The 23,750-nt window shown below is 44.2% G+C and overlaps 1 protein-coding gene across 4 annotated transcripts in view; it reads right to left on the bottom strand.

Moving 5' to 3' along the window:
- The window catches only part of LOC122922805 (zinc finger protein 692-like), a 405,840-nt gene that overhangs the window by 114,412 nt on the left and 267,678 nt on the right, over positions 1 to 23,750 (bottom strand). For 3 of the 4 annotated variants that reach the window (XM_044273542.1, XM_044273545.1, XM_044273543.1), the window contains 2 exons: positions 11,450 to 11,503; positions 8,676 to 8,754 (listed from right to left, as the gene is read on the bottom strand). In XM_044273542.1, coding sequence (XP_044129477.1) covers positions 8,676 to 8,754; positions 11,450 to 11,503 — 133 coding nt within the window. Of the gene's footprint in view, positions 1 to 8,150; positions 8,529 to 8,675; positions 8,755 to 11,449; positions 11,504 to 23,750 lie in introns of those variants that run through there. The other variant, XM_044273544.1, reaches the window with a different exon arrangement.

The raw sequence follows: 23,750 nt of genomic DNA, 5'->3' as shown, positions 1-23,750 counted from the left end.
AGACAACCTACAGCCATCATCAGGGCATGGTGGGAATTGTAGTTTTACAACATCTGGAGGGCCGCAGTTTTAGGATGCCTGCTTAGTGTCTCCAAAGTCTGAGAGCCATACATATTGGGCATCGTCGCGTGCGTAAAAGTCGTCGCTATAAAAATAACTTGTTACCAAACGCCTCGGATGAACGGTGTTAAAAATATAAAATAAAAACGGTGCCAAAACACCTATTTTTGGGCAAAATTTAAATTTAAATCTATTTTGCCGGTAATAAAGCAAGGGTTAACAGCCAAACAAAACTAAACATTTATTGCCCCAATTCTGTAGTTTGCAGAAACACCCCATATGTGGTCGTAAATGGCTATATAGCCGCACGGCAGGGCATAGAACGAAGGGAACTCCATACGGTTTCTGGAAGGCAGATTTTGATGGACAGTTTTTTTTTTTTACACCATGTCCCATTAGAAGCCCCCCCTGATGTAGCCTAGACTAGAAACTCCAAAAAAGTGACCCCATCTAAGAAACTACACCCCTCAAGGTATTCATAAATTACTTTACAAACTATGTTAACCCTTTAGGTGTTCCACAAAACTAAATAGCGAATGTAGAAACAATTTTAGAATTAAATTTTTTTGTTACATTGCCTCAAAAAAGAGTAATATAGAGCAACCAAAAATCTAATTTACCCCAAAAATTGTCCCAAAACAACAACCACCTTATCCCGTAGTTTCCTAGATGGGGTCACTTTTATGGAGTTTCTACTCTAGGGGTGCATCAGGGGGCTTGAAAGGGTACATGGTGTAAATAAACCAGTCCAGCAAAATCTGCCTTCCAAAAACCGTATGGCGTTCCCCTTCTTCTATGTCCTGCCGTTTAGCCAAACAGTAGTTTACGACCACATTTGGGGTGTTTTTGCAAACTACAGAATCAGGGCAACCCATTTTGAGTTTTGTTTGGCAGTTAACCCTTGTTTTACTCCTGGAAAAAACTGATTATATTGGAAAATTTTCCAAAAAATAGAAATTTCAAAATTGTTTCTCCATCTGCCATTAACTCTTGTGGAACACCTAAAGGGTTAACAAAGTTTGTAAACCCAGTTTTGAATACCTTGAGGGGTGTACTTTCTTAGATGGAGTCACTTTTTTGAAATTTCTATTCTAGGGGTGCAACAGGGGGCTTCAAATGGGACATGGTATAAACAAAACCAGTCCTGCAAAATCTGCCTTCCAAAACCCATATGGTGTTCCCCTCCTTCTATGTGCTACCGTTCGGCCAAACAGTAGTTTACGACCACATATGGGGTGTTTCTGCAAACTACAGAATCAGGGCAACCCATTTTGAGTGTTGTTTGGCAGTTAACCCTTGTTTTACTCCTGGAAAAAATTGATTATATTGGAAAATTTTCCAAAAAATAGAAATTTCAAAATTGTTTCTCCATCTGCCATCAACTCTTGTGGAAGACCTAAATGGTTAATAAAGTTTGAAAAAACAGTTTTGAATACCTTGAGGGGTGTAGTTTCTAGAATGGGGTCATTTTTGGGAGGTTTCTATTATCTAAGCCTCACAATATGACTGCAAACCTGAACTGGTCCATAAAAAGTGGGATTTTGAAGATTTCTCAAAAATTTCAAAATTTGCTTCTAAACTTCTAAGCCTTGTAACATCCCCAAAAAATAAAATATCATTCCCAAAATGCTACAAACATGAAGTAGACATATGGGGAATGTAAAGTCATCACAATTTTTGGGGGTATTACTATGTATTACAGAAGTAGAGAAACTGAAACTTTGAAATTTGCTAATTTTTCTAAATTTTTGGTAAAAAATGTATTTTGTTATGCAAAAAAATTAACTTTTTTGACCCAATTTTAGCAGTGTCATGAAGTACAATATGTGACGAAAAAACAATCTCAGAACGGCCTGGGTAAGTCGAAGCGTTTTAAAGTTATGAGCACTTAAAGTGACACTGGTCAGGTTTGCAAAAAATGGCCTGGTCCTGAAGGTGAAAATGAGCCTGGTCCTTAAGGGGTTAATCTGTGCTTTCTGGTTTTAGAAACAAAAAACACATGGCCCTATTCTTTTGCCTGAACGTATATGAGAGCTTAGGAGTAAAAAAGGACCATGCACATTTGAGACCCAATGTGGTAATTTATACCACTTTTGACGACAGATGTAAAGGCTCAATGGTGAAAAAAAAAGGAATCCTTGATAAGTTACCTCATTTTGTAAACTAACTTTCAAATATTTATTTAGGGGTGGAGTGAGCATTTTAACGACAAGTATTTTGCAGTAAATAAATGTGCAGTGGAGGGTACAAATTGAAAATTGAGTTTTCCACAGATATGGCATTTCAGTGCCTGATATGTTGTGCCCAGCTGAAGCTATCTGAGACACACCACACCCTTTATATTGTTCGGCAAGTTCAGGGCTAGCACCAGGTTCATATGGGCCCTTGGGCGATAAAGCCTCAGTGGGCCCCCTGTGGCATTTTGCACAACACACGCTGCAATGAAGCTGCATGTGTTACATATGTTGCCAAATACAATAGACAGAACACGCTACAGAGCGGATATATGTGAATTAATCCTCATACCCCTACTTTTTTACCCAGTGTTTTAATCCCTCAGGTCTACTCAGTATTCAGTTTTTACTGTACACCCTCTAAAGAGAAAGACAGTGAATATGAAAATAAATTTCAATATAAATGCTGATTGCAATATGCTGCTCCATGCCTCTGTGCCCCCAATTCATAATGTCAATATGATGATATTTTAATTTGGAGCACAGCAGGGCAGGCTGCAGAAGACTAGGGTTGTCACGACACCAAAGTTTTGATTTGATTTTGCTATCATAAAAAAGTATTGCGATACTCGATACCACATGAAAAAAATAACCTGGGAAATAGTGACCATAAAGTAATAACCTTCCAATTATCATTCAAAAGAGCAATTCTACAGGGAGGAACAAAAATACCAAACTTTAAAAAAAGCTAAATTTAGCCAACTAAGAGAGGCCATAGGCCTAAGTAACTGGGACAAAGTCCTCAAAAATAAAGATACAGCCACAAAATGGGATATCTTTAAAAGCATCCTAAAATCTCAATGTGAGAGGTACATACTGTATGGGAATAAAAGGTTAAGGAACAAAAATAAACCAATGTAGATAAATAGAACTGTAAAGAAAGCAATAAATGACAAAAAGAAAGCATATAAATAGCTAAAACGGGAGGGTGGCGAGGAAGCACTGAAAAACTATAAGGAAAAAAATAGAACATGTAAAAAACAAATAAAAGCGGCCAAACTAGAGACCGAGAGATTAATTGCCAAAGAGAGTAAAACTAACCCTAAAATGTTCTTCAATTATAAGTATAAATCTGAAGGTGTCGGCCCTTTAAAAAGTAATGAGGGGGGAGTAGCAGAGAGCCACGAGGAGAAAGCAAAGCTGTTAAATATTTTTTATTCACTTAGGAAAATAAACTGTGGGATTAAATGCTGAATGTAAAAATAAATTCCCCATTAAAAAAGTGTCCGGTCTGACCCAGGAAGACGTACAACAACGACTTAAAAAGATTAAAATAGACAAATCGCCAGGACCGGATGGCAGATAACGCCATATCAGCATGGCTTCATGAGGGATCGGTCATGCCAAACTAATTTAATCAGTTTCTCTGAGGAGGTGACAGCGTTGAATCAATGGATGTCATGTATCTGGACTTCTCCAAAGCATTTGTCACTGTACCACATAAAAGGTTAGTATGAATATGAGAATGCTTGGACTAGGAGAAAATGTCTGTATGTGGGTAAACAGAGTGATAGAAAACAGAGGGTTGTTATTAGCGGTACACACTCAGATTGGGTCACTGTCACTAGTGGAGTACCTCAGGGGTCAGTATTGGGCCCTAGTCTCTTCAAAATATTTATTAATGATCTTGTAGAAGGCTTGCATAGTAAAATATAAATTTTCGCAGATGACACTGAACTGTGTAAAGTAATTAACACTGAAGAGGATTGTATACTGCTACAGATGGATCTGGATGGATTGGAGGCTTGGGCAGATAAGTGGTAGATGAGGTTTAACACCGACAAATGTAAAGTTATGCACATGGGAAGGAATAATGCAAGTCACCCGTACATACTAAATGGTAAAACGCTCTGTAACACTGACAGGATGTAGGAATTTTAATAAACAGAAAACTAAGCTGCAAAAACCAGTGTCAGGCAGCTGCTGCCAAGGCCAAAAAGATAATGGGTTGTATCAAAGGGGCATAGTCCTACCACTTTACAAATCACTAGTCAGACCACACATGGAGTACTGTGTACAGTTATGGGCTCCTGTGAACAAGGCAGACATAGCAGAGCTGGAGAGGGTCCAGAGGAGGGCAACTAAAGTAATAACTGGAATGGGGCAACTACAGTACCCTGAAAGATTAATAAAATTAGGGTTATTCACTTTAGAAAAAAGACGACTGAGGGGAGATCTAATTACTATGTATAAATACATCAGGGGTCAGTACAGAGATCTATCCCATCATCTATTTATCCCCAGGACTGTGACTCTGACGAGGGGACATTTTCTGCGTCTATAGACTCCCTGATCACCCCCCTGTCATTGATCACCCCCCTGTAAGGCTCCATTCAGACGTCCGTATGTGTTTTACGGATCCACGGATCCATGGATCGGATCTGCAAAACACATACGGACGTCTGAATGGAGCCTTACAGGGGGGTGATCAATGACAGGGTGGTGATCACCCCATATAGACTCCCTGATCACCCCCCCTGTCATTGATCACCCCTTTGCAAGGCTCCATTTAGACATTTTTCCGGCACAAGTTAGAGGAAATAGATTTTATTTTTATTTTTTTTCTTCACATGAACTCACCATACCCCTCACGGAATCCAAATGCGTAACATTTTTTAGACATTTATATTCCAGACTTCTTCTCAATGCCAGGGCAGTATAAATACCCCACATGTGACCCCATTTTGGAAAGAAGACACCCTAAGGTATTCGCTGAGGGGCATATTGAGTCCATGAAAGATTGAACTTTTTGTCCCAAGTTAGTGGAAAGGGAAACTTTGTGGAAAAAAAAAAAGAAATCTATTTCCGCTAACTTGTGCCCAAAAAAAAAAATCTTCTATGAACCCGCCATGCTCCTCATTGAATACCTTGGGGTGTCTTCTTTCCAAAATGGGGTCACATGTGGGGTATTTATATTGCCCTGGAATTTTAGGGGCCCTAAAGCGTGAGAAGAAGTCTGGGATCCAAATGTCTAAAAATGCCCTCCTAAAAGGAATTTGGACCCCTTTGCGCATCTAGGCTGCAAAAAAGTGTCACACATGTGGTATCGCCGTACTCAGGAGAAGTAGGGCAATGTGTTTTGGGGTGTCTTTTACATATACCCATGCTGGGTGAGAGAAATATCTCTTTATAACGACAACTTTGTATAAAACAAATGGGAAAAGTTGACTTTTAGAGAGATATTTTAGGGGCCCTAATGCGTAAGAAGTAAATTGAAATCAAAATGTGTAAAAAATGCCCTGTGAAATCCTAAAGGTGTTCTTTAGAATTTAGGCCCCTTTGCCCACCTAGGCTGCAATAAAGTGTCACACATGTGGTATCGCCGTACTCAGGAGAAGTTGGGCAATTTGTTTTGGGGTGTCTTTTTACACATGCCCATGCTGGGTGAGCTAAATATCTCTGTCAAATGACAACTTTGTATAAAAAAAATGGGAAAAGTTGTCTTTTAGAGAGATATTTCTCTCACCCAGCATGGGTATATGTAACAATACACCCCAAAACACATTGCCCTACTTCTTCCGAGTACGGCGATACCACATTGACACTTTTTTGCAGCCTAGGTGGGCAAAGGTGCTTACATTCCAAAGAGCACCTTTAGGATTTCACAGGGCATTTTTTACACATTTGGATTTCAAACTACTTTAGGGCCCCTAAAATGCCAGGGCAGTATAACTACCCCACAAGTGACCCCATTTTGGAAAGAAGACACCCCAAGGTATTCCGTGAGGGGCATGGCGAGTTCGTAGAATTTTTTATTCTTTGTCACAAGTTAGCGGAAAATTATGATTTTTTTTTTTTTTATCAAAATGTGTAAAAAATGCCCTGTGAAATCCTAAAGGTGCTCTTTGGAATTAGGGCCCCTTTGCCCACCTAGGCTGAAAAAAAAGTGTCACACATGTGGTATCGCCGTACTCAGGAGAAGTAGGGCAATGTGTTTTGGGGTGTCTTTTTAAATATACCCATGCTAGGTGAGAGAAATATCTCTCTAAAAGACAACTTTTCCCATTTTTTTTATACAAAGTTGTCATTTGACAGAGATATTTAGCTCACCCAGCATGGGCATGTGTAAAAAGACACCCCAAAACAAATTGCCCAACTTCTCCTGAGTACGGCGATACCACATGTGTGACACTTTATTGCAGCCTAGGTGGGCAAAGGGGCCTAAATTCTAAAGAACACCTTTAGGATTTCACAGGGCATTTTTTACACATTTTGATTTCAATTTACTTCTTACGCATTAGGGCCCCTAAAATGCTAGGGCAGTAAAACTACCCCACAAGTGACCCCATTTTGGAAAGAAGACACCCCAAGGTATTTCGTGATGGGCATAGTGAGTTCATGGAAGCTTTAATTTTTCGTCACAAGTTAGTGGAATATCAGACTTTGTAAGGAAAAAATAAAAAAAGTCATCATTTTCCGCTAACTTGTGACAAAAAATAAAAAGTTCTATGAACTCACTATGCCCATCAGCGAATACCTTAGGGTGTCTACTTTCCGAAATGGGGTCATTTGTGGGGTTTTTCTACTGTCTGGGCATTGTAGAATCTCAGGAAATGACAGGTGCTCAGAAAGTCAGAGCTGCTTCAAAAAAGAGGAAATTCACATTTTTGTACCATAGTTTGTAAACGCTATAACTTTTAACCAAACCATTTTTTTTTTACCCAAACATTTTTTTAATCAAAGACGTAGAACAATAAATTTAGAGAAAAATTTATATAGAAATGTATATTTTTTTTAAAATGTACAACTGAAAGTGAAAAATGAAAAAAAAAAAAAAAAAAAAATATGTTTTTAATAACAAAAAAAAAAAAAAAGGTCAAGCAATTAAATACCACCAAATGAAAGCTCTATTAGTGAGAAGAAAAGGAGGTAAAATTCATTTGGGTGGTACGTTGTATGACCGAGCAATAAACGGTGAAATAGTGTAGTGCAGAATTGTAAAAAATGGTCTGGTCATTAAGTGTGTTTAAGCTAGAGGAGCTGAGGTGGTTAAGGGCACCATGTTGCATTTGAACAGCCTCTGGGGTACCAATACAGCCATTTTCTGACAATCATACGTTTATTTTTCGCTTGACAGAGATGTGAGAGCTTATTGTTTGCAGGATGAATTGCCACTATCATTGGTACTATTTTGCAGTACATACGACTTTACAGTCGCTTGACATTATAATTTTTTGGAGGCAAAGTGACCAAAAAGGACTGTTCTTGCATAGTTTTTATTTTTTATGGCATTCATCTAATGGGCTAGATCATGCTATATTTTTATGGAACAGGTCAGCAGCCATACCATATTTCATTTTTGATTTTCAGTTTTACACAATAATAGCATTTTTGAAGAAAAACATGTTTTTGTGTTGCCATTTTCTGACAGACATATTTTTTCCTGTCAACGGTCTTGTGTGAGGGCGCATTTTATGAGGAATGAGGTAATGTTTTCAATGGTACCATTTAGAGGTACATAGTGCTGTTTATTAGCTTTTTTTTGAAGGGGGTGTTAAAGATGCTATTATTCATAGCTAAAATGTTTGCTTCTGCTGCTCCAAATTAGTAGTTTAATCCTAGGATTTTATGTGCACAGAAGAGACTTAAAGCCAGCAGGGTCAAATCAGTTCTTAGCTTTATTACACAGCACATTCCTATACATAGTGAGGAAGAGGGAGGAGTACATTGTGTAATGTCCTCATTAGTCAGTAGTGGTACTACGTTTATCACAAATGACCCCTCCAGAAGGGGGGTCTTCCAGGATGGGCTGAGACGCTTGTGCTGTTCTTTGTTTGAAGCAACAGGATATGGGAGCCATCTTGATTTCTGAAGTATGATATACATATATACACATCTCTATCGGGGGAGGTGATAAAAAAAAGCTGTACAGTTTTTACAGAATTCACCTGACAGGGTAGATAATGTGATATTTTTTATAGAGGAGGTCGTTACAGACACAGAGATACTGAATACATCTATATTTATGTTTTTAGTTTTTATTGTAAATGTGTTTACTTGAAACTTTAATTTTTATTTTTTAAGACTCTTTTTTTTAAACTCTTTCTTATTTTTGTCCCTCGTCCTAGCAATCCCTTGTCTTCATACAGTGAAGGAGATCGCTGCATGAGCCCTGAACGCTTCTTTCCCGACAGTGGGCCTATGTAAATCCAGCTTTACTAATTGCCATTCAAGAGTCTGGAAAACCCAAGTACAAGCTGTATTTGCAGCAATATGGTTTATCACTCAACTTTCCTAGAAGGAGATATAAATAGGAAACCTCTGAACAGAATACTTAATTAGTTGCCAGTAGACAATGACTCAAGGACTTTATTTTTTCAAAGATTAAAGCTGTAACACCTCCCCTAGCTGTAGCAGTATGTGCCTAGCTTTTGTACTTACATTCAGGTACTGGCGCTTTGAAAAAATCTTCCCACAGTCATCATATTCACACATTAACAGTTCCTGTGGTGTGGCTTTTCTGCAGAAAATACAGTTGCGTATTAAATATAGACATATTTATACATGTTTATAAGAATATATGTAAAAACAGCACTGTCCAGATGCTATATAGTCACAGACTGAATTAGTAGTCCAATCGATTGAGGAATTGCCTCGATATTGCCAATTTTTTTATTTTGAATCTATAGTTTTCCAAATCACATAGGCAGTGGCGGATTACAATAGGGACGTTCGGGTCGGCAGCATAGCTGCCTGTCCCGTCGCAAATCACCGCCATAGGCTTCAGGCCTAGTAGGCCTGAGACCTATGCGGTAGTGAAATCCTGTCACAGGCTGGCGTGATGATGTCATCGCGCGCCTGTGACGGGACGCAGCACTGTGACGTGTGCACGCCTTAGTGGGGGCAGTGTGGGGGGAAATTTCTATGTGGGGGCAGTGTGGGGGAAATTTCTATGTGGGGCAAATTTCTATATGGGGCAGTGTGGGAGAAATTGCTATGTGGGGACAGTGTGGGGAAATTGCTATGTGGGGGAAATCGCTATATTGGGCAGTTTGGGGAAAATTACTATGTGGGGGCAGTGTGGTGGAAATTACTATGTAGGGGAAATTACTGTGTGGGGGCAAACTACTATATGGGGGCAGTTTGAGGGAAATTACTGTGTGGGGATTCCTATGTGGGAGCAGTGTAGTGGAAATTACTATATGGGGGTGTTGCTATTGGGGAGGCACTTTAGGGGCAATTCTATTATTTTTTGGGGACACTATACAGGGATTATTGCCTAGAGCACAATAGAGGGTGTTATTATTACTCTGGGTACTCTAGGGGACATTATAGCTGCTGTGGACACTATAGGAACATTTGGGGTAATTCATCAAACTGGTGTAAAGCAGAACTGGCTTAGTTGCCCATAGCAACCAATCATGTTCAACCATTCATTTTTGACAGCTCTTTTGGAAATCCAGTTCTACTTTACACCAGTTTGATAAATGACTTCAATTGTGTCTATTAGGGTCACTATTTTTTCAGCAGTATAGTACCCAGGACATTGGGGAGCACCACGGGCACAGTATTGGGAGTGGCAGCAGGATGACACTGTGGGGACACCAGGATGGGGAGGTTGATGGAAAAATTGAGAAATCTAACGTGTCTGTGTTACAAACAGTAGAGACAAGATGTGGCTGAAAGAATTTGTCATGGTGGTCTGGGTCAAATGGAGGAGAAGATGAAAGAGAAGGTCTACATGACAATAGATGTCACTGGATGTAAGAGGTATGTGGTGCTGTATTCTCCTCCATGTCTTTTTTATGATAATTATATGTATTTTAAATTTGGCGACCAAATTTTTCAGTTTAGGACCCAATTTGGGGTAATTTGCGGTATTTTTTTTTAGTCTGAAGATGTCATATGGTCTAGGAAGAGACTGTGGCGCACATGAAGCACTGCAGCCTCTTCATACAAAAAAATAAATAATAATAATTAAAATGGAGGAAGGGGTCCAAGTTGGGTAGACAGCCCCGGGCCTATCATGCACTTAATCCGCCCCTGCACATAGGCTTCAAATGGATGCTTCATGCTTTTCAATGGCTCTTTGAGGTCTGTGGTTCCACAGGTTTTAAAGACCATTTCACACTACAGTTCAATATAGATCAGAATAAAATAATAAAATTGCATAAAAGCAATGGTGAAAGTTTAAGATGATCGAGTGTTCTATATTGTATTGCTGATATGCCATTTTATATATTTTTTAAATTCTGATCCTTATTGGACTGCAGTGTGAACTTATCTTTAAAACGGAATTGCTCATGCCAGTTAATAGACCGATTCTTTTATTTTCGCAAGGGCCTCAGAAAAAGTGCAACTGTCTACTATTGCTTTATAGCAGTTTTGACATGTCCTTTGTGTTTCAGTACAAGTTTGAGTCTTCCAATGCAAAAACTATTGTCCAGCTGCATGAACTAGCTGTAATTTTATAAAACTTTTGGCATGTCATGGTGACATGTCAGAACTTTTGTTTGGTGATGAACCTGGTGCTTATACTCACACTGATCACTGAAATGAAGGGGCACACATGCTCAGCTGAACACAGTGATCCTGCAGGTATGAACAGTTCTTCTCGATGAACCAAATAAAGCAATGTAAAAGGCTATGAGTACATAAAATACTAACCCTACTTCTCCAAGGGAGAGCAAAACAGAGCTGATCATAGCTGGAGAGGCACAACATTCAGTTAAGAACTTCTGCCCCTTGATTTTATATTAACAACTTGACACAACAGGTCATCCTAATATTTGAGGCACATCTATGCAGTTCTGCTATGATGCAGGGGTGCAGCTATAGGAGAAGCAGGGGATGCTGTTGCTTTGGGGCCCGAAGGATGAGGACAAGTGAACTGTGGGAAATTGATAGACTGGCTACCTGGCCTGGTCTGAGAGAGTGATCTTGACTAACCTCAGGAGTGAGAGTTGCACGGGCATTCATAAATATACTGTGGAGCCCAGTCATATTTCTAGTTAGTTTCTAGCACAATCTAAACTGTGAGAAGTAAATAAAGAATTCTCTTATGCATGTCACATTTTCCTTTTTTTTTTTTTTTCTAACAAACCTCAGGTCAGACCTGTTTCTGGCTGCAAATGGCTAAAATGTAAGGGTATTAGAAAATAGCACCTGTGTTTCCTGCAAGACTTCTACAAGATTGCTTGTTTCACATAACTTACCTGATTCGCTTCTTACAGATTTGCGCCAGTTCTTCATCAATAATAGATTTGCACCTGGAAAAGATAAAATAAATAATACTACATTTTTCCACAATTCTGTGTCCTTCCAAATGCGAGTTGAACACTTCGAAGTATAATTTTCTGCTTCTGAACGACATTCTCCTTTAAAGGGCTTTTACTCCCTTATATACTGATGGTTTGTCTTTACGATTGAAGGGGGTTCAGCCTCTGGATACCCCACTAGTCCTGAGAATGATTGGGCTACTGTGCTGATTTTGCATTGTGGCCCCTTCTAAGATTTTCCTGCACAGTAAATGGCTGAGCAGTTATTTCATGCGTGACAAGAGGGACAAGGAAGTAGAGACCAGCAGTAATGTTGATTTGATGCCATTCTGATCCTTTTTTATAGATGAAAATTACTCTTACCAGTAACTGGATTTCCTGTTAACTTCCACAACGGCACGGATAGGAGAGACTCAAGAGACAGGAAACAGCGTCACAGCTCCCAATAAAAAGGTGCCTCCTCCATACCTAGATCAGTTCAGTGACAGAGAGATACACAACAAACTATTCTATTATCAATTCTATCACCAGAGCGTGTGTTAACAGGAAATCCAAGAGCAATTTGCATCTTTCCCTCACACCTCCATGCCGGCACAGAAAGGAGGATTTTGAGAGAAATGAAATTAGGGGGGGGGGGGCGAAGAACTGCCACAGACGAAACTCTGCAGCCAAAGGCTAATTCTTCATTAGCCAGAAAATTTTAATTGTAATGTTTAAAAAAAGTGTTGATGGATTTGACCAAGTTGCTGCCCTACAGATCTGGTCTAGAGAGGCAGAGGCAACTTCTGTCCAAGAGGTCGATACTGCCCTAGTAGAGTGTGCTTTGATATTTGTAACGGTGGGGGAGGGGGGGGTTGTTTTTCCCTGTAATATAGGGATATGGCAAGACGTATCCATTGTGCTATTGGGACTTTACTTGCTGCCTTGCCCTTGATACTGAAGGAGCAGGTGGTTAGATTTTCTAAAGTCTTCCGTAACATGTTAGTATTCTAGGACACATCTGCGCACATCCAGAGAGTGGAATTTGCTTTCTTTCTCAGATTTTAGTTGTGCACAAAAAGGATGGTAAAGATACTTCTTGTTGACAATGGATTGCAGGCCAACGTTTAAGTATAATCCTATCCTCTAAAACAAGAAGGTAGGGTGGTTTGCAAGAGAAGGTTTCCCCTATTCTCTTTGCTGTGGTGATCACCAAAAGTAGAGGAGTCCTGAATGCTAGAAGCCCCAAAGAAATGTCTGGCAATGGTTCTAATGAGGCCTCCATAAGGATAGACAAAACTAAGTTTAAAGCCCAAGGAGAGGACTGTAGAGATGGACATAATCGACTGCTGCTTTTATGAAATGATTCACAAGGCTCACCTCAGATAGTGCCATTATGGGAATCAAACTAAGAGTTAATAGTGTTAAGTCCAGTGTTAGAGGGATTTCCAGAGGACACTGAGGATTCCATGTCTCCTAAAACATCAAGAATTAACGGTAAATAAGTCTCTGATCTGGGAATTCTTCCTCATAGCAAATAGATCTACTATCGGAGATCCCAATCTCTGAGTTAACTGATGGAAGCTCTTTCTGTCCAGTACCCATTATCCTTCTCTTGATGCGTTTCGGGTGAGAAAGTCCACTGTCGCATTCTCTTCTCCTTTTAAATGTACTGCACACCTGTGCCTAGCTTTTGTACTTACTAAGAGGTCAAATTTTTCTCTGCCCATGCAAACATTTCTACTGCCACTGTAGAGAGACATCTGCTCCTTGTTCTACCTGTAGAGAGACATCTGCTTCTTGTTCCACCTGGACGATTTATATATGCCACCGTGGTAGTGTTGTCTGACAGAATTTTTACACTTCGAAAAGTTTCTAGATTCCCCAAAGCATAGAGGACAACCGTCAGCTTCCTTAGATTTGATGAAGCGCATCGACCATCTGACTGTTACACCGTCCATGGATGACCGTATATTCCATATGGGCCCCCCACTCTCTGCTACTGACCATTTGACAGGATGGTCTTGATAGAACTCCTCTCTGAAGATTTTTTCTTACTAACAACCAGCTGGGAGAGTTCTTGACCGATACTGGTACTTGTAACTTCTTGTCTAGTGATGTTTTGGTTATGTTCCACACTGTCAGAAGAAATGTTTGGAGAATTCTCGTATTAGCCTGAGCCCATCTCATAGATGGAATGGTTGAGGTGAGTAATCCTAGGATTGTCATGATGTCTCTTATTGAAGATACTCTGGACTGTCAAAACAGATGGATCTTCTTAATTAATGCTTTATGTTTTTCCTGGGAAGAAAATAGCAGAGCTGAGAAATCCCAAGAAAATCTTCTGCTGACTAGGTATTAGATCCTATTTTTCTACATTTATTAGGCCTCTTTCACACTTGCGTTGTCCAGATCCGGCGTGTACTCCACTTGCCGGAATTACACGCCGGATCCGGAAAACCGCAAGTGAACTGAAAGCATTTGATCCGTCTTCAAAATGCTTTCAGTGTTACTATGGCACCCAGGATGCTATTAAAGTCCTGGTTGCCATAGTAGTACTGGGGAGCGGGGGAGCGGTATACTTACAGTCCGTGCGGCTCCTGGGGCGCTCCAGAATGACGTCAGGGCGCCCCATGCGCATGGATGACGTGCCATGCGATCACGTCATCCATGCACGTGGAGCGCCCTGGCGTCACTCTGAAGAGCCGCACAGATGGTAAGTATACTGCTCCCCCGCTCCCCACTACACTTTACCATGGCTGCCAGGACTTTAGCGTCCCGGCAGCCATGGTAACCATTCAGAAAAAGCTAAACGTCGGATACGGCAATGCGCCGAAACGACGTTTAGCTTAAGGCCAGATCCGGATCAATGCCTTTCAATGGGCATTAATTCCTGATCCGGCCTTGCGGCAAGTGTTCAGGATTTTTGGCCGGAGCAAAAAGCGCAGCATGCTGCGGTATTTTCTCCGGCCAAAAAACATTCCGGTCCGGAACTGAAGACATCCTGATGCATCCTGAACGGATTTCTCTCCATTCAGAATGCATTAGGATAAAACTGATCAGGATTCTTCCGGCATAGAGCCCCAACGACGGAACTCTATGCCGGAAGAAAAGAACGCAGGTGTGAAAGGGCCCTTAGCCAGCCCAGGGATAAGAATGTTGAGCTCACTATCTGTAGGTGATCTTGAAGTGAGACTCCTGAGCAAGCAGCCAGAAGAAAATCGTCGAGGGAAGGTATTGGCAGAAATCCTTGATGATGCAGGAACCCCGACATTCAGCCATGATTTTTATAAAAAGCCTCGGAGGGGACAACAGACCGAATGGGAGGACAGCGAATTGAAAGTGGTGGAAAATTCCACCTATCTGTATGGGAAACCTTAGATATTTCTGGGAATCTTTGTGAACTTTTCTTCTTTTGGGGTCCCTGCTGCCAAATTGTTTTCAAGTTGATCCAGGCATACCAATAGGGACCTGGCCGTACTAGTAGCAGCTACAGTAGATTTAAGCATGGCTGTGCTCGATTCCCATGTTTTTTTTTTCAGTAGACCTTCACACCTCTTATCCATGGGGTCTTTTAATAGGCCCATGTCATTCATAGGCCCATGTATTCATAGTATTCAGTATATTGGGCAGACTAGATGGGCCAAATGGATGTTATCTGCCGACACATTCTATGTTTCTATGTCCTCAAAGGGTAGGGAGTTTATTATATTTATATATATATGAGTATTACACTCACCAGTAATCCGGTTTCCTGGAAGTCTCTATTACAGCACAAACTGAGATTGCCTTCCTCTGATAGGACAGGAAAAAACACAGAGGTTAAAAACCCCACCACCACCCCTCATCGCCAGTGTATTATAACAGGACTAGGACAAGGGGTAGAACATAAAACTAGCCAAATAGTCTATTGACAAAGAAAAACAAGGGCCGGACAAAGTTGTGCTGTCATGGAGACTTCCAGGAAACCAGTTTACCGGTGAGTGCAATACTCATTTCCCCAGTCGTCTCCATGACAGCACAAACTGAGAACTAACAAAGTAACTTTAGGGGGGACTACAGCACCTAGGACCTTACGTCAAAAGTCCTCGTCAGCAAACACATCCACCCTATAATGCTTGGTGAAGGTGTGGGCCATCTTCCATGTGGCTGCCCTGCAGATCTGTTCTAACGAAGCAGAGGCTCTTTCAGCCCAAGAAGTGGAGACCGATCTAACTGAGTGGGCTCTAAGGGATGGAGGAGCCTCCCTACCGGAGGCTTTATAGGCCTCGGAAATGGTGCATCCAATCCAGCGGGATATAGAGCTCTTAGCTGCCTTCTTACCCTTATTTGGACCTGCAAACTGGATAAATACATTTTTGTCGATACGCCACTCCTCTGTGGCGTGTAAATAATGAAGAACTGAACGCCTAACATCTAAATTGTGGAATCTAGATTTCTGCTCGTCTTTAGGGTTAGGAAAAAAAGACGGGATAACTATATCTTGCGACCTATGAAAAGAGGAGACCACTTTGGGGAGAAAAAAGGGTCTAATTTGAAAACAAGCTTGTCGTCTAGCACCATGAGGAAAGGTTCCTGTATGGACAGAGCCTGGAGCTCGCAAGCCCTCCTTGCGGAGGATATGGCAACTAGGAAGATGGTTTTCAGAGTGAGCCACTTAATAGATAGGGAAAGAAGAGGCTCAAACGGAACATCCGACAGCCCTAAAAGGACGGTTTTGAGGTTCCATGGTGTGACCATATTCCTATTCGGGGATTTAGTCGATCTGCAGCTTTCAGGAATCTTGCTACCCAGGGGACCTCATAAAGGCCGGTATTATAGAGGGCCCCCAAGGCCGACACCTGAACTCGCAATGTGTTAGGAGCAAGACACAAATCCAGCCCATCCTGGAGGAATTCCAGGATAAGAGGGATATTAGGGGTGGTCTGGTTGAACCTGACTCCATCCCAGGATGCAAACTTTCTCCAAACCTTGAGGTATGCTTTGGAGGTGGTTGGACTTCCTACTGAGTAAGAGGGTCTTAACTGCTCTTTCAGAGAGCCCTAGCCCTAGCAAGAGGGATTGCTCAGAATCCAGGCGGACAGCTTGAGGAGGTTGGTATTGGGGTGCGGTATAGGACCCTGGGTTAGAGGACCCTCCTCCGGCAGGAAATGAATGGGATCTTCCGGGCTGAGGGACCTGAGGAGCCCGAACCAGCTTCTCCTGGGCCAGAATGGGACCACCAGAATCAGACTGCACCTTTCGGACTGAAACTTTTGGAGCACTCTTGAGATTACTGGTATCGGGGGAAAGGCGTAGACTAGGCCCGTCGTCCAGCTCTGGGTAAAAGCGTCTATTGCCACACATGGGTCTCTTCGATTGAGGGAGAAGAAATTCTGAACCTTGCAATTCTTTGCTGATGCGAACAGGTCTAGGATGGGATTCTCCCAACGATCCCAAATCTGTTGGAAGGCGGTCTGGGACAAAGACCACTCGCCTGGGTCCAGACTTTGCCGACTGAGGTAATCCACCTGGAGATTCAGGGATCCCTTTAGATGTACTGCCGCAAGGGATTGTAGATTATTTTCTGCCCAAAGGAAGATTCGGTCTGAGAGCCTCTGGAGGTGACTGTGCCTTGTTCCTCCCTGGTGCTGGATAAATGCCACTGCTGTGGAATTGTCCGAATGGACCAGGACGTGGCGATTTTTGGCCTGTATTTGGATGGACCTGAGGCCTTCCCAAACCGCACGGAGTTCTCTGTAGTTGGAGAACATCCTTCTCTGGTCCTCGGACCAAATCCCTTGAAAAGTCTCTGAAGCCGTGAGGGCCCCAAGAGCTGGCGTCCGTTGTGAGGAAAAACACACTTTCCTGCCTCCATGGAACTCCCATTTCCAGGTTCTTGGTCTAGAGCCACCAGCCCAGTGAAGCTTTTACCTCCCAGGACACTGACAACCCTTGGTCCAGGGATGATCGATACCTGTTCCATTGTTTTAGAACCAGCTTCTGTAAAGGTCTCATATGCAATTGGGCCCAGGCTACCGCGGGGATGCATGAGGTGAGATGGCCCAGCATTTCCATGCCCTGCATTATTGAGCAACGGGACTGCTTGGCGAAGTGGAGGACCCTTGATTTCAGCTTCTGTACCTTTAGCGGAGGGAGAAAGGATTTTTGAAGAGCTGAATCTAAGAGAATACCCAGGAATACCTTACGATGGTCTGGGAACAAGTCGGACTTCTCCCGGTTGACCAAACCAGCCCAAGTTCTGGAGGCGTGACAGAACCACTTGGATGTGTCTGTGAAGGAGATCTGAGGTTTCCGCTACTATTAGCAGGTCGTCTAGGTAAGGTAAGGGTCGATTATTATCCCCTCCTTGCTTAGGGAGGCTACGACCTCTGCCATCACCTTGGTGAATATGCGGGTGCCAATGATATGCCGAACAGGAGGCACTTGAACTAATAGTGGCAAACTGTCCCGCCTTGCCCCACCGCGAACCTCAGATATCTTCTGGAACGGGCCTGTATTGGGATATGGAAGTATGCGTTGGAGAGGTCTATTGTAGCCATCATAGATCCTCTTTTGATGAGCTTCACCGCTGACTTGATGGTCTCCATCCTGAACTTGTGGTAGGTGATGTGTTTGTTCAGGGGTTTTAAATTTATGATGGTCCGAAAATTGCCATTCGATTTCCGGACCAGGAATAAGGGGGAATAGTGACCCCTCCCGAATTCTCTGGCAGGGACCCTTTCTACTGCCCCCAGGCGTAATAAGTTTCTTACACCCTCAGATAAGGGAGACTCGAGGCCTCTGGTGAGCTTGGTCAGGACGAACCTCTGCGGAGGAAGGGAATCCAGTTCTATAGTGTAGCCATGTTCTACGATGCCTAATATATACAGATCCGTGATGGTTTGTTCCCAAACCCCTAGAAAGGAGCTGAGCCTTCCTCCAACCAGGATGATATCATTGTTTTGATGAAGAGGGATCCCCCCTGTTGGGATTCAGGAAAAGAAACTTTTTCTCTCCCGCCTCTCGTAAATCCCCGACCCTCGTGGCTCCTCCTATCAGCCCTGGGATCCTGCTGGGGCCTCCGAAAAAATTGTCTCCTGGACTTGGATTTGTCCTCTGGAAAGCCCTTCTTACGGTCCGTGGCATTCTCAAGGATCTTGTCTAGGTCGGACCTGAACACGTATTGACCGTGAAAGGGTAGAGATATCAGCCTGTTTTTTGATACGGTGTCGCCCGACCAGGCCTTAAGCCACAGTACCCGTCTGGTGGTATTGGACAGGACCGCCGTGCGGGCAGATAGCCTAACAGATTCTGCAGCGGCATCGGCAAGGAAGAAAGGGGCCTTCTTCAGAAGAGGAATACTGTCCAGGATCTCCTCCCGAGGGGCCTTATTTGCTATATGGTGCTCTAGTTGTTCAAGCCACACTGCAAGTGTACGAGCCACACACGTCGCTGCTACCCCCAGTTTTAGGAGAGCTGCTGTAGCTTCCCAGGTTCTCTTGAGCAAACTCTCGGCTTTCTTATCTAGAGGGTCCTTGAGCTGCGCTGCGTCCTCAAACGGAAGGACCGTTCGTTTTGCTACCTTAGCAACAGGAGCGTCCACCCTGGGAATGGCCTCCCAGTCGGCACAGTCAGCTTCGTCGAAGGGGTATCACCTTTTGAGGCCCCGTGGGATAAAGGAACCCTTCTCCGGCTTCTCTCATTCTGCCCGTATCATCTTCTGGACATTGTCCGGGACCGGGAACACCGATTTGTGCCTCTCCCCTAAACCCCCGAAAATCTCCTCCTGGACTGACTTGGACCTCTTCGGGACCTCCATCTTAATAACGGCCCTGATGGTTCGGATCAATTCTTCGATATCCTCTGGGTTAAAGAGGAATCTCCTGTACTCACTACTTTTCTCCAATTCCTGAGATCTAGTAGAAGTCCCCGCATCTGACAAAACAGAGTCGGCCAAGTCCAGGTCACTCCCAGAGTAGTCAAGGCCTCTGGAAGAGGGTGGTCTGTGGCTGGGGTATAGGGGAGGCAGGGGGGTCCCTAGCGACCAACGCTGATTGGACCTCCGTTCTGGCCAGAGTCATGATCTCCTCCATGAAACTAGAGGACTCCGCCTTCACCATGGTAGAGGTGCAGTCTTTACATAGTAACTTGGACCCTGAGGATGGAAGGCGCTTAGAACAGACGCCACACTTCCTGGGTCTGGATTTAACAGAGGAGGTAGACTCCTTTTCTCCACAGCTCAGAGTGGAGACTCCTTTTCTCCACAGCCCAGAGTGGTAGGGGGCTCAGGACCCGAGCCAGTGGTGGTAGGGGCGCTCATCTTCTTAGCTCCCATCCACTTGCGCTGCTGTCAGCAGGTAGGGTGACCGCGGAGGCCTCAGAGCGGTACGAATCGGTGTCCCTTTTAGAATTTGGCGCCGGCCGCGGCCTCCATGACGTCACGACGCTGGCCACGCCTCCCGGCGTCTGACGTCAACACCTGGCGACTGGAGGGAAGCGCGTCACAGCGTCGCTCCAGCCGCCCTACCTCACTGTTTCAAGCCCGCCTGGGCCGCCACAGAGGGAACTTTGCCGGGATCACCATGAATGAGGGTGACCCGGGCATAGACCATCCCTCCATTTTCACCCAGGCAGCCCCCCTGACATGAGCATCGGAGCAGTTCATGCTCCGATGCTCTCCTTTGCCCTGCGCTAAATCGCGCAGGGCAAAGGCATTTTTAGGAGTTCCGGTGACGTACCGGGGCTCTCCATGGGGCTGACAGGAACCCCGGTGACGTCACTGGCACTGATCGGCGGGATTTAGCTCTGCCCTAGCCAGTAAAACGGCTAGGGTAGAGCTAAAGCCCGCCCCTCAGAGCCGGTGACGTCACCGAACACACTGCCGGGCGGAAGTTACCGCCCGGCAGTGTGTTATTGAAAACACAAGAACCCGTGCCCTGCGCGGTTTAGGGCAGGGCACGGGAGCGCATCGGATCATGAGATGCTCCGATGCCAGGCTCAGGGGGGCTGCCGGGGTGAAAATAAGGGTATGTCCGGGTTCAGCTCTGAACCCGAACAACCCCTTTAAGGCTGACATGTCAGCCTGCATTTGTGGGAGGGGCGGAGGTGCCTTTAAATAGCCAGGGCACGCGTCCCTCCTTGCCCGTGAGCTATCTGTGCAAGGAGGAGTTACTGCCTAGCTCACGTCGTCAACTCACACATGTATCCAGCCACCGTAAGTATGCTGCGGCCGCCGCTCCCTTTAAATGTCAGGCTGCTCCGCTGCGCTGCAGCCGAACGCACAGGTAACATGGCTGCCCCCCTTCCCTTTTTATTTTTTTCCTTGGTTCAGGCATGCCGGTCCCCTGCCTACTGCCCCCTGTACCTGGCCACCGTCGGCTTCCCTCAGCGCTGCCCGCCTGGGTTCTGTGGCTGAGCCGGGTGTCGGATCCCACACCAGACAGTCTCCCCCATCGCTGCGTCCCTCAGTCTCCCGCGCAGGTGCCGCAGGTCCCACGATACTTCGGCACCTCCTCCCTGCTTCTGCCCGGCCAGCTTGTCCGGCTTCGTTCCTCTTTCTCCTGCTGCGCTCAGCATCCCCACAGGGTGGCAGCATGGAGACAACTCAAAGTTAAAAAAAAATAAAAAAAGCAACCAGGACAACCATAGCTCACCCAAGGTTGTCTGTTAAAGTTCAAAAAAAAAAAAGAAAGCCAGCACATAAGGACAACCATAGGATTCACTAGGAAGTTCATAAAATCTTTAAAGAAACAGTGGCACAAATAAATAACTTTATAAATACTTTAACCCAAAAAAAACAAAACAAAAAAAAAATGTTGCATCGTTCAGTTGCTTCATTGCCCCGGGCAATACTGCTGCCTCTGTCCCGGCAGGTCACCGTCATATATACAACTCTTAATTTAACATATCACTGCAGGTTTGGGGCCTGTCACTCTTTCCCGGCCATACGTTTTAACTGGCATTTCATGCGGATGCCTGCGACATCGTCCAGGTCACGGCTCCAATATTTCCATGTATGATTAATTCTGTTGCCTGCTACGTCTTCGGGCTTACGTTTTAATTTAGGTATGTTGCCTGTAATGTCATCCAGGTTTACGTTCGTACTCTGAGTAGAGTAGATTTTGTTGCCTGTTACGTCCTGCAGGCTCACGTATTCAATTCGATAATTTTCTGTTGCCTGCCACGTCTTCGGACTTACGTTTAACTTAAAAGCAGCCTGTAACGTCATCCAGGTTCACGATTAACTCTGTTTATAATTTTGTTGCCTGTTACGTTATTCAGGTTTACGTTTTTAATTCAATAATCTCTGTGGCCTGCTACGTTGCCGGCCTCACGTTTTTAACTTAACATGATGCCTGTCACGTCAACCAGGTGTACGTTTTTAACTGAGTATAATTTCTTGCCTGTTACGTTCTGCAGGCTTACGTTTTTAATTCAATAATTTATTTTGCCTGCTACGTTGTTGGGCTTACGTTTTTTTTTTAATATGTGGCCTGTCACGTCATCTATGTTTACGTTTTTAACTCTGATTGTAATTTGTTGCCTGTTACGTTATGCGTGCTTACGTTTTTAAATCAATCATTCTGTTGCCTGGTCATTTTCAAGCTTACATTTAAAAATAAATAAATACATTTTTGCAATGTTCTTGGTACCTCTCTCCCAGCCTCATGTGTACTAACATCATCGTCCTGTACACTTCAGGTCCGGGGCCAGTTGTGGTTGCTCCTTTGTTTTTCCAGGGTCATTCTTCAGGTACCGTCTAGTCATTATTACTTTGGTGCGTACCTCTTTTCACAGTACACTCCCTTCACGGTTAAGTCACGTCATAATCGACAGCTGTAACTTTCTTTTTCAGGTCCACACAGGTAAGCGCTCACACTCCGGTCTGCACCAGCACAAAAAAATAAATAAAAATAAAAATTTGTCCACCATCACAGGGCACTATTTACTCCGGGGTCTTCCGACCTTTAACTCTGTCATCATTTCTCACTCCAACAGATGCCCCATCTATCAGACCACGAGGATTCCTTATCCATCCCTGACTCTTCCGCATCCGCCCACGGCAGCACCATGTCACTCAGGAGTTGGACCATTCCAAAATTAATCAAAGAGCTCAACAGCTGAGGGATTTGTTACCCTTCGGCTCGGAAGGCGGAGCTATACCGACTCTTGATGTCCGAGCCCATGGCCCATCCAGCGGATCAAGTGCCCATGTCAACGATTCAGCTATCATTGGCACAGTTGCATGCCACGATCAATAACATTGCCACTTCTGTCTCGGATATGCAGGCCAGACTGGTTGCAGTAGAATCCAGAGGGCTGTCACCTTGTCCCTCCGTCCCTTCGGTTCCATTGGTCACTGCTTTGTGTTCCCATTCCCCAGGTAGGGCTTCTTTCACACCTGAGGTAGCTCCGGCACACTTTGTCCCAGATAACATTAGAAGGGATATTCTAGACAGCAGGGACGCAAATTTAGCTAGCATTCTCATTGCTACCCATGACACCATCGACAATAGGACCATTGCGTGCGGCGACGTTTTCCATCACTCTAAAAGCCAGGGACGTCCGCCTCAACAAAAAATTATCCATCCCCGAATTTGTCATGGCCCTCAGCTTATATAGGGACATCATCTGCTCCGCCTGCCCTGGAAGACGGGAGGAACTGGACACCTACCTGTACAGGGTCACGGATCTGGGCCACAAGTATGGCGGCCACGCCTTCTATGATTACCATCTCTCGTTTTCAGCCAAGGCGGCCGCCACTCTGGCCCAGTTCCACCACACCACCAATTGGGCATCCATGGACATGGAGCTCTTTTGTTGCCATTGTGCTGGTCTCAAGGCGCCAGCTTGTGCGTCGTGCAATTCCATCCTCCACTCGTCAGATTGGTGCCCCAACATGGTCCCTCCCGTCTCCCAGGGCAGGTTCCTTCCCAGCGCCTCTAGTTTCGCACAAAGACCCACTCCATCCACCGACAAATTAGGCCGCCCCATAGTTTTCCTGGGTAATAGTCAATTGTGCAACAATTACAACTTGGCCATATGTAATTATAATAAATGTTGAGCCCTGCACATTTGCTCTGGTTGCTTTAGAGCCCACCCCATCACAACATGCCCTCAGCGTTCCTCCAGGACCTCCTGACTAGTCGGCGTCAACGTACATCTCCTCGCAACTCTCCTACAGAACCATCCCAATCCCTGTTTTGTTCAGTTTCTCCCAGTAGGGTTTTCAGAGGGTTTTCATACGGGTCTGGTCGCACTTCTCCAGTCCACCTGG

This window comes from Bufo gargarizans, unplaced genomic scaffold (genome assembly GCF_014858855.1).
Source record: "Bufo gargarizans isolate SCDJY-AF-19 unplaced genomic scaffold, ASM1485885v1 fragScaff_scaffold_726_pilon:::fragment_4:::debris, whole genome shotgun sequence".
NCBI classification, from domain to species: domain Eukaryota; kingdom Metazoa; phylum Chordata; class Amphibia; order Anura; family Bufonidae; genus Bufo; species Bufo gargarizans.
The sequence above is the reverse complement of the archived record's forward strand: the minus strand, read 5'-3'. Positions and strand labels throughout refer to the sequence as shown.